This window comes from Nematocida minor (assembly GCF_024244105.1).
Source record: "Nematocida minor strain JUm1510 chromosome Unknown 7854, whole genome shotgun sequence".
Lineage (NCBI taxonomy): Eukaryota > Fungi > Microsporidia > Nematocida > Nematocida minor.
The window spans coordinates 1-11,072 of NW_026250345.1; the positions used below are offsets into that span (position 1 = coordinate 1).

The 11,072-nt window shown below is 40.5% G+C and overlaps 5 protein-coding genes across 5 annotated transcripts; 2 read left to right on the forward strand and 3 right to left on the reverse strand.

Moving 5' to 3' along the window:
- On the reverse strand, positions 1 to 433 carry NEMIN01_2360 (uncharacterized protein; the record flags this gene model as incomplete). The annotated part of the gene is made up of 1 exon (XM_051478302.1): positions 1 to 433. A coding segment is annotated over one exon (433 nt), but the record flags the coding sequence as incomplete, so codon positions are not given.
- A 338-nt stretch (positions 434 to 771) lies between these two features.
- Positions 772 to 2,460, reverse strand: NEMIN01_2361 (uncharacterized protein; the record flags this gene model as incomplete). The annotated part of the gene is made up of 1 exon (XM_051478303.1): positions 772 to 2,460. One exon carries the CDS (start codon positions 2,458 to 2,460, stop codon positions 772 to 774), a length of 1,689 nt encoding a protein of 562 aa, XP_051334263.1.
- A 564-nt stretch (positions 2,461 to 3,024) lies between these two features.
- NEMIN01_2362 (uncharacterized protein) lies at positions 3,025 to 5,637 on the forward strand (the record flags this gene model as incomplete). Its single annotated transcript, XM_051478304.1, has 1 exon — positions 3,025 to 5,637. The coding sequence occupies one exon, from the start codon at positions 3,025 to 3,027 to the stop codon at positions 5,635 to 5,637; it is 2,613 nt and encodes an 870-aa protein (XP_051334264.1).
- Positions 5,638 to 6,009: 372 nt separating this feature from the next.
- NEMIN01_2363 (uncharacterized protein) lies at positions 6,010 to 9,135 on the forward strand (the record flags this gene model as incomplete). The annotated part of the gene is made up of 1 exon (XM_051478305.1): positions 6,010 to 9,135. The coding sequence occupies one exon, from the start codon at positions 6,010 to 6,012 to the stop codon at positions 9,133 to 9,135; it is 3,126 nt and encodes a 1,041-aa protein (XP_051334265.1).
- Positions 9,136 to 9,239: 104 nt separating this feature from the next.
- NEMIN01_2364 (uncharacterized protein) lies at positions 9,240 to 10,865 on the reverse strand (the record flags this gene model as incomplete). Its single annotated transcript, XM_051478306.1, has 1 exon — positions 9,240 to 10,865. One exon carries the CDS (start codon positions 10,863 to 10,865, stop codon positions 9,240 to 9,242), a length of 1,626 nt encoding a protein of 541 aa, XP_051334266.1.
- Positions 10,866 to 11,072: the final 207 nt, after the last annotated feature.

Consider the following 11,072-nt stretch of genomic DNA (forward strand, 5'->3'; position numbering starts at 1 on the left):
CACGAGATAGATCTACACTATCTATCATCTTTCTATGTGTGTCAAACTGTCTATTTATTCCGTGCTCAGGATTGTATATAAGCGGATCTGGATTTATAAGTGTATTAGCTAGAGAGATGAATACACATTTAACATCTTCTTCGTCTCCACTCAGTAATTCATATACCATAGTTCGCATAGTAGAATCTTCATTTAAACTGTATGTAAGATGCTGAAAGATATTATTCTTGATTATTTTTAGAATAGTTTCCTTTTTCTGTTCACTAAGCTCCTTGCTTTCTATTTTTAGATTATTCTTAATTATGCGCTTCAGCATGTTCATATGGCTTATCGTTCTAACTGATGTGATAGATGCATCATTTCTATCCATAGACTGGCACTTCTTTAGTATTCCTTCGACATTGATTGTTAGTTTAACTTCTTTCATCGCCATATTACAAAATTTTAATAGCAAAAAAATAATTTAAGGAGCAGGGGTTTCCTAAGGCGGAAATATTTTATTTTTATTTTTTATGCCCATATAATGACAATAGAATTACTTAAAGCTAAGAGCTTTAGCACATCTTTCAATGACTAGATAGCTGTATGAGCTGCTTTTTCTTCGAAACTATAAGAGAATACTTGATATTCTATTCGAATTTCTAATGGTATTCGATATTACCTCTTATAGTTTCTGTGATAGTATGTCCCAAAAAGATTATGGTTTGGCAACGTAAAAGCAATAAAATTAAAACTAATTTATTTTGATAGTAGCTGGCTAAGCCAGATAGCTCAAGACATGTTATGACTGTTCATGTTTTGTAATTGTCTGCTGTCCATGACGTGATATAAACTATCACTGTCACTGTTGGCTGCAGACGTTGGCTTGCTCTTTGAGTAACGATGGCTAGTATATACTGTTGATCCAAGTACAAGAAGGCCACCCGCTAATACTTTTCCAAGAGTGCTTGTCCGGACTGATGCACCTGCTGAGCTAGACCCTGTTTCACCAGACATGTCTAGTGTCTGATGCTGCTCAACTGGCTCATCTACTTCCATTTTTTCTGCTACTTCTACCTCATCGGTTACCACCACTTGTACTTTCAGTAGTTTTGCAGATTCTTTTATCTTCTTGAGTAAGTATTGTTTCTGAACTGAACTTAAGTCAGATAATACACTAAAGATAGCTTGAAGAGTACCAATAGCTTTACAAATCAATCTTGCTTTTTTAATATCAAGTTTTGATAAATATATCTTATTATTTAGGAAATTAATTTCACGCAGTATACTTTTTATCTCTTCTTCCTCTTTTCTCACTATCTTCTGGTACTCCTGCGAGCTTGGATCAAGGTCAGTTGTGTTTTTCCACTCTTTTAGACTCTTTTCTTTTGTATTCCACTTTTTGTGTTCAATGCTAACAGATTTAATCTGGCTTTCTTTTTCACCACATAAGTTTTCCACTTTGTTAGACATTATTTCAAACGAGCCATCGTGTTCACTTATATAGTCTTTATTAAAGTTGCTCAAGTCTGCTTTTATCTTCAGCACTTTTGGCTCACCTTTTCCACCTAGTAGATCAGTGCTGGTTGCCATGCAGTCTAATGTCTTAAGTATAAGGATATATATTATTTTTTCACTCAAAATTTTCTGTTTATTATTGAGAATAGAAAAGACTACTTTTAACTCTTCATTTTTAAACAAATTGCTGAGTCTTGCAGATATATCCTGTATGTCATTGCTGCTAGGGCTTTTCATTTCTTTGATGTCTTCTATTAGACGCTCGATTAAATGATATTTCTCGTAAATAAGCTTCAGTCCATAGTCTACCAATGGAACTTTGTTTTTTTCTTTTGTGTATAGGTCATTCAGACTGTAGCGTCCTTTTACAGATGTATACTTTTTAAAAAGATTCATATTCAATGAATCCATTGAATTCGAGACAAAAAAAGCATTCTCTCTATCCAGACTCTCTGAGGTAAGTTGAAGAATATTTTCCAAGTTTGTATCATCAACCATCAAAGTGCATTTTCTAGTGCTTAGGTTAAGCTCTCCACGAGATAGATCTACACTATCTATCTCTCCATGCATATCAAACTGTCTATTTATTCCATGCTCAGGATTGTATATAAGCGGATCTGGATTTATAAGTGTATTAGCTAGGGGCTTAAATGCATATTTAACTGTTTCTTCAGTTCCATACAGTAATTCAGATACCATAGTTCGCATAATAGAACCTTCATTTAAACTGTATATAAGGTGCTGAAAAATATTATTCTCGATTATTTTTAGAATAATTTCCTTCTTTTTCTCACTAAGCTCCTTGCTTTCTATTTTTAGATTATTCTTAACTATGCGCTTCAGTATAACCATTTGGCTTATCTCTCTAACTGATGTGATAGATGCATCGTTTCTATCCATAGACTGGTACTCCTTTAGTATTTCTTCAACATTGATTGTTAGTTTAACTTCTCTCCTGGTCATTGTAAAAGTTTTAATTGCAGGAAATAATGTAAGGATCAGAGGCTTCCTAAGGCGGAAAGATTTTATTTTTATTTTTTATGCCCATATAATAGCAATAAAAAGAGTATTAATGTCCTTGTTTAATTATTTTACATACTGCATTTAACTAGTGGATGGTAGAAGGGTTGAGTGACAGATGGCCTAAAGTCAAAGATCAGAATAACAAAAAGTGCTGTATAAAACAAGTAGTAAGTGGAATATGCAATATTTCTATTCTGTAAGTAGCAAGGATGTGAAGAGTATATATATAGCATATGCTTGATTATTTACTTTTTCCCTCAGTTTCTTTGTATAGGTGGAAAAATAAATTTCTGTTGAGCAGGAATGCAAAAGCACTCAATAGCAATAAAAAGAGTCTAGCAGCAGGTTTTATTCTAATACACACTGCAAACTAGACATCCACAGCATTACTAGACACAGAAAGATGGCATCAGGTACTATTTGAATCAGTTAGCATGCAATACATACCAATAAAAGAGCTGCGCCTTGGGTCAGGGTCATAAATAGTGGAAAAAATGTTTTTCCATGAAAAATCAGAAATTAAGGAAAATAGTGGCGGTAGGGACAGTGCTCCTTGGCTTCTTTATTGCAAAGTGCCGAGGAGGCCGGAGCGCTTTTAGCGGGGAGGAAATCAGCAGTGCTAGCGCATCTGTAGGCAAAAAAAGAAAAGAGGTTGAAATAAGCAGCCCCATAGATGCGCCCCTCCATCGATCTGCCCCCGAGAACAAGAGGCAAAAAAAAGACGGTGCCTTAAAAGAAAAATCTAGCTCCATTGGCCAGCAGGATGCGGTTGAAATTGTGGTGGATGGTGGGAGACAGCCAGTGCGGCGAAACCAAGCGGCGATGAAGAAAAGGATGAGAGGCAGGAGAAAGGAGCTAGAGCTAAAAAACCTTGATGTTAAACTATGGAATGACAGAAGGCTGGAGAACAAAAGGAGAAAGGGCTACAAACTAACACACAAGTCGATATACGCCTGCGACACTTCTGATGCACACATATCAGAAGAGCTAGAAAAGAAAAATGATCTGAGCCTGCTTAAACATGACATTGAAGAGTTTTCCAGCACAGTTGCCTCACAAATAGAGAACAATGCGCTGTGGTACCTCATTGCAATTGAGTCCACGAACATCAACGCTAAGTACAAAGACCTTTGGAAAATAAGGGACCTGTTTAGACACAGTAAAGATAGTAAATACAGGAAAATAGTGGAAGGCCTCAAGGGATACTATCCCGGCGTGTTTGACGATATGATAGAGTATGTGCAAAAACACCAGCCGATGAAAGCTAGTAAAAAGAAAGCTTTGAATGTGTGGAAGGAGACGCTGGGGGACGTCTATATGCGGAAAGACGCCGACCCAGACCTCTACATTCTGAAGGAACAGGAAAGCGCTGCTCAGATCGGCAGGAAGTACCACGAGATAGCGCATGCCACGCGCATGATTCTGCTGCTGCCTGAGGTGTGCCAAGACTTCTCCACCATGCATGAAAACCACATATTTAAAACCCGGACGTCGGCTGACCCGTTTGCAAACAAAAAAAAGAGAAGCATTCTCATGTGCATACGCGACGTGGCTATAAAAATAAAAAACAATGAAGAAAAAATAGACGATGTGTATATGAAGCTTTATAACGCCTTTGTGGAGCTGTACAGCGAAGAGAAAGTGTCAGAAATGGGAGCCGTTACTCTGTACAGAGACATGTATGCCCTTCTGGAAAGGTTCTATGAAGATGCAGAGGTTTTTGACGACAACGAGTACGTTCTCGCAGGCAAGTGCATAATAAAGAGCCAGAAGTACATGGAGTGCAGAATAAAGGCAGACATATCAAAAGACACGGACAGAGGCAGCCTAGAGGTAGAATACTCACTTGAAGAGAACAGATGGAGTGTTTCGCCTGATGTGTGCAGGCACTACCACGTATACTGTGTGAATAATACAACATGCCAGCTCAGAATGCTGTGCATGCCCATGTACGTTGATGAAAGCGGAAAAGAGCACTACCTGCACACAATCGATGAGGTAGTGGAGCACATACGAGTGCTGTATGAAATAGAAGAAGACGGTTATCACATACACCCCTTTAAAGTAAGAAAAGAGACAAGAGAGTGGTCGTACATCCAGAAAGAAGAGAGAAAGCAGACGATCAAGGACCTGGAAGGGTACGAGGTGGTGTTCTACCGCATTGAAGAAGACTTAGACACAGCGAACTTTACTTTCGCAGAGTTCTGGCCCTTTAGCTCAGACAAAAAGGACAGCATATGCATTCCTCTGTTGATTACGCCCTTGATGCAGTCTGCGGTGGAGCTGGGGCCTTTTATTATGACAGAAGAGCATGCAGAGACAAAGCCAATGGACTTTGAAAACAGAGTGCCCAGTGTGTATGAGTATGACGAGAAGAAATACAAAGACATGCAGTACTCAGATGTGCATAGCTACTACAGCAACTTGCACATACTGCCAGAGGAAAGAGAAAGCACAGAGTGCTACTTTATGGAGTGTGCAGCAGCTAGGCAGACCGATGGCAGAGTTGAGGCTGTGTGGCATGCAAGAATGCCAAGCAGTGTGGGTGCATACACACACTGTGTGCTGGACGGCGCTTTCAGAGAAAAAGAAAACGCAGAAAAGTTTAGTGCCTTTATTAAAACAGTGAAGTCCAGAGTATATTACAAGGACAGCGAGATGCAGGCCTTCTGGCTGCATAGAAACAGTGCAGGAGCCAATGCGCTAGACAGCCAGACAAAGAAAATAGATGTGTGGCTCTCGAATAGACAATACGACAAAAACATAAGCAGAAAGTCTCTAAAAGACCTTGCATCAGAGATCTCTGCCAAGGAAGAAAAAATACAGCACGCAGAAGAGAACCAGAGAAGCCTCGGATCATTGAAGAAGGATGAAGACACGCGCGAGGAGATGCTAAAAAAGAAGTCAGCAGCCTCTTTGAAAAGCGATAGAAAAAAGAAGCTGGAAAGCCTATACCAAGAGCTGTATATAAAGCTGTCCAAAAAGCCTGATCTGTCGACAGAGTTTATAGTGTTCCGCAACGTGAACCACAGCAAGTCCAATCTGTGCGCCCACAACGAGATCCTTGACGTATTGATCACGCGCTTCAACAAAAAAGCCTTTGTCAAGGAAGAATAAGCATCGCTCTTTCAAAAAGCAAGCACCTTTATTGTCCAGTTTTTTGCATCATCTGCTAGCACTTGCAAGCATGTTAAAAATTTATTTAAGTGAAATGGGCCCGAGAATAAACAGTATTTTTATTTTAAATTTATTTTAAACAAAGAGTGTACACTTTGCATTGCTTATTTTTATTTGGACAGCAGCAGAAATAATAAAGTCTGAGATGAAAATTTTGTGCTATTTAGTACTCTTCTTGCATCTTCTAGTATTTTATCCCTGCGCTTTTTATTGTGTATGCAGATGCCAGTAAAGATCTTTTTAGATTAGAAAATAACCAGAATGTGTTTTATTAGCTGGCAGGTATAAATAGAAAAAAATCATATTTTTAGCATGAAAACCCAGAAACTGAAGAAAATGCTAGGTGCTGGTGCGGCACTTCTTTCTTTTTTTATTATAAGGTGCAGAGGAAGCTGGAGCGTTTTTGACGAGGATGCACCTAGCAATAGCGCCGATCCATGGATAGGAGGGGAAAGAACACTGCGGCAGGAGGATGCTATTTCAGATGACCACCTGAGATGGGATTTGCTGGATGGAAGACTCAACCTAACAGACTACACAGCAGATGAGTATGAGCAGTTTGGACAGAAGGAGTATATACCAGAGTACAGCACAGATAAAAGTGTTTTTGCTGGAGCAAACAGCATTGCAGAGCCGCCCAGAGCAGAAGATGGTAGAATAGAAGATGGGTTAGATCTAGGCTGCGTTGATCCAGAGATGGGCAGCTCTATCTTCTCAGATGTATATAGAACTTTTGAGGGGCCGCAGAGGGTAGAAGAGCAGTGCATGCTGGATACATCCAATAACAAGAATATGGCCTGTGCACACGGTACAAAGAGTGCATATTCTGCCTCTACTAGCCTAGATAAAGGCTCTATCTGGAGCCAGCTGCCTCTATCGATAGGCGAAATGAAGCAGCTGCTTTTGCCTTGTCAGGAAGATGTGGAAATATCTGGCATAGGTAAAGATGCCTTCTGTGAAACAGATGACAGTTATGCTAGGTCAGATGCAGGGCAGAAAAGAAAAGCCGGCAGCATAAACAGCTCAATGAACGTGGTTGAATACTCATCTATGGCACCAAACAAGAGGGGCAGAAAAGAGGGTAGACCAAAGGAAAGATATGATGCTGCCTGTGGCCAGGAGTCTGTTGAGATAATGATGGCAGATAGAAAAGGAAAGGGCGCTGCAGGAATACCAATGAGAGACCTCAACACCAATCTGTGGAACAGTATAAGGCTGAAAAACACGGGAAGAAGGGGCTACAAGATTAGCTACAATACCCTGTGTGAGAGCAAGTGCTCAAAAAACCGTCTGATCTACATGGTGAAAAATGAGATGTACCAGACAAAGCTTAAAATAGACATCAGCGAGTTTTTAGAGTACATTGCCCCGGTAACAGAGAAGAATGCGCTGTGCTACTTCATTGCAAGTAGAACCACGAACACAAACACAAAATACAAAGATCTTCTCGGGCTGAAGAGGCTGTTCATGGACACTGAGAGCATATACAGAAAAATGGTAGAGAGCTTTGCAGGGTACTATCCCGGCGTGCTTGATGATATGATAGCGTACGTAGAAAAGCACGAGCCTATGCGAATCAATGCAAAAAACCCCCCAACTGTGTGGAAGAAAAGCCTGGGCGACATCTACATGAGCGACTGTCTTGAAATGAACTACGCTCTGGGCGGAAAGCAGGGCAGGATTGGCGAGCTAAAAAAGAAGTATCACACACTGGCGTATGCAGTGCACATGCTTGCAATGCTGCCCGAAGTATCCCAGGACTTTTCAAGGATCAGCGACGAGTTTATAGAAGAGACATACACCTCGGAAAGCATAGCTAGAAACAAGAAAAACTGCCAGATTCTATTGAGAATAAAAAGGATAGTGCAGATGCACAAAGAAGAGAGGATAGACGAGAGCGTGTACAATGCTCTATACTGCATCTTTGAAAACATGTACGGCGAAGAGGCCGTGCAGAAGTCAACAGCTGTTGGCCTGTACCGCGCCATATACACTCTTCTTGCGAAGTTCTATGAGAAGGCAGCAGTGATTGAGAAAAAAAACAAATATGTTTTGGCAGGCAAGTGCATAATAAAGAACCAGATGCACATGAAGTGCAAAGTCGCAGTGGATACAGCAGCAGAAGACAGAGACAGGAGGCTTTTGAGTCCAGAGTATTCGTTTGAGGAGAACAGATGGGTTGTCGCACCCGATGCGCCTGCTCACTATCATGTGTACTATGTGGAAAATACACTGGGCCAGGTCAGAGTGCTGTGCATGCCCATGTACAAAGAGCCTGGCAGCGGAGAGGAGTTCTATGTGCACACGATTGGCGACACAGTAGCGTACATAAAGCAGCTGTATGGAATAAAAGACAGCTCTGATGTGGTGCACCCGTTTAAAGTGAACAGGGAAACCAAAGAGTGGTCTTATATCAAGACAGAAGAAGGGTACAGAAAACAGACGGTGAAAGACTTGAGAGGACACGAGGTAGTGTTCTATCACATCGAGGAGGACATAAGAACAACAAAGTTTACCTTTGCAGAGTTCAGGTCTCTCAATCCGTACAGTGAGGAGGTTATTTTCATCCCGCTGTTTCTTACGCCTCTCATGCGGTCTGCAGTGGGCCTGGGTCTTTTTGTTGTGATGGCAGAGGAGCACAAAGAGATGGACTCCATAAAGTTTGAAAACAGAGAGCCCGACACGTATGTATACGACTACAAGTACATGGGGCCGTACTATTTGGACATGTATACGTACTACAACAACCTGTACATCCTGCCAAATAGAATACAAAATGCAGAGTGCTACAGCATGTGCTGCCAGCTCAGGAAGGAGGAAAATGGTACTCTCAGAGCGGTCTGGCATGTGAAGGTGCCGGGAGGGGCAGATGAGTACACACACTGTGTGCCAAGTAAAGAGTTCGAGAGAGAGGGAAATGCAAGAGAGTTTAATGCGTTTATTACAGCGGTGGAGTCAAGAGAGTACAACAAGGACAGCCAGCTGCAGGGCTTTTGGCTGAGCGAAGATAGCACACAGCACGAGGGAGCAGAAAGCCAAACATACAAAATATGCGTCTGGCCATCGAAAAAGAACAGCAAGAAAAGCGGGGATAGTAGGAGCCTAGAAAATATCGAGACAGAAATGGTTGAAACACAAAAGAAGATCGAAGAGATAGAAAAGCGCCTGGACTTCTTGAGACAGTGCAGTACAAAAGAGACCACAGAAAAGGTGCGGCTTGAAAAGGACGCGCTGCGGTGCAAAAGAAACAGAAAAGCCATCAAACTGGGGAATCTGCGCGAGGAGAGGGAGATAAAGGTATCCAAAAGGCCAAAAAGCGCGAAAACAGGGCTCATAGTGTTCCGGAACGTGAACCCAAACAGGTCCAATCTGGGAGCACACAACGAGATTCTCAATGTTTTCATCACTTCATACAGACAGCAGCATAAAGCTCAGTAAAATAGTAGTAAATAAAAATATTTGTAAACTCAGCTTAAGAGCATTTTATTTGGATGCCAATTGGCCAGGATCATTAATATAGCCCGAGAACTCTCTGCTGTTTCCTAATTGATCTGCTGTTCGTAGCACGCCGGCGCGTCTTCAAAGCTCAGTAGATTCTCACTGTCAGAATGTCTGTTTGTTCCGCCCTTTGTGTAATTGGTGAGCATTCTTGGCGCTGCTGCTAAAACAACAGCGGTAGATAGCATTGTTCCAACTATCCCCTTCTGGCTTATTATTCTTTTTAGGAGGGACTTTTCTTCCTTAGGCGCGTCCTCTCTGGGCTCTCCTATCTCTACTGTCTGATACTCTCTGAGCGACTCTTCGGCTGCTTTTTTCTCTTCCAGCACTTCGTCTGGCATTTTCTTTTCTTTTTCCAGCTTCATGTTCAGCATTTTTTCAAAGTCTTCTACCTTCTTAACTAAGTATTTTATCTGGACGGGTTTCAGCTCATATATGGTTATTAGGCTAGTCAGAAGGTCATGGATGTCATCGTCTTGTTTGTCTTCTCTCGCCAATTTCCACTCTAGCATTTTTATATCAATTTTGTCTTTTTCATCTTCATTGATCTTCTGAGGATCAGTGCAGGGCTCTGTCTGGCTATTTTCGCTCTTTTTATTCTGTTCTTTCTTCTTTTCCAGTGCTTTAGTTTTTTCTTTTATTTCATTGCGCAGCTCATCCATCCTGGTGTTCACTAGTTTCTTAAGCCCTGCACTAGTGAGTATGTAGTTTACATCAAAATTGTGCAGGTTAGTGTCTAGCTTCAACGGAGCTCCATCCTGTGCTTTTAAGAGCGTAGTGTTATTCATCATGTACTCTATTATGCTAATGAAGTAGTTGTGCAGTAATTTTTCCTTTTTAATCAGATCTAAATTCTTTCTAATCGAGAAGATTATTTTTAGATCCTCTGAGGAGAACATTTTCGAAAGCTCATTAGCTACATAAAGAGTCATTGTTTTAGAGCTAATCTCTTTGTTTTTAATTGTTCTATATAGTTTAAAAATTTCATTGTAGTTTTCATAAATAATATTCATCCCGTAGTCTACGAGCGGCACCTTCTCTTTGGTTTGGATGGTATACAGCTCGTCTAGCGTGTAGTATTCTTTATTGACCAAATATTTTTTAAAATATTTCAATCCCTCTGACAATACCTTACTAGAAGCTAAGCAAAAAATATAGCTATTCAGAGACTCTGTGATAGTGCGTTTTACACTCTCTAAGTTTACATCGCCGACTTCAAAGATGTATGTTTTAGTGCTTAGATCTGTACTGGTGCTATCGGCATTCTCTGCTGCTTTGTCCTGTATGCGTATTTCATTTCCTGGCCTGTGCATAGCTGCTTCTGATTTCATAATCTGATCAATCTGGGGGATAATATCAGACTTAAGTGATGCATTGTCTCCAAAGCTTGATTGAGAATGCGAATTGCACATAGTCCTTACCTTGTAATCACCATACATAAAGTGCCAGTAGATCTGATTCTTGATTATATTTAGAACAGCTTCTTTTTCTTTGTCGCTGTACTCGTTGTCGTCTATTTCTAGATTCCTATCAAGGATCTTCCTTAGCATGCTCAGATCACATAGCCAATTATTGCCTAAAAATGCATCAGTTAAATCATATTTAGTGTTAATGTCTTGGTACGCCTGTACTATTCCTTTCAAATTTACCTTTAATTTAACTTCTCTCATGGATATTAAAAGTTTTAATTGTATGTAATATTTTAAGGATCAGGGGCTTCCCAAGGCGGAAAAATTTTAATTTATTTTTAGTATACCAAGCAGAGTCAGTGTGGCTGTCTCTTATGCATTCTTTTTGGTAGCACATGCTACATCTGCTGTGCTTAATTCTCGGGCTATCATATCACAGTATGATGAATTACCATCAATAAAACTTTG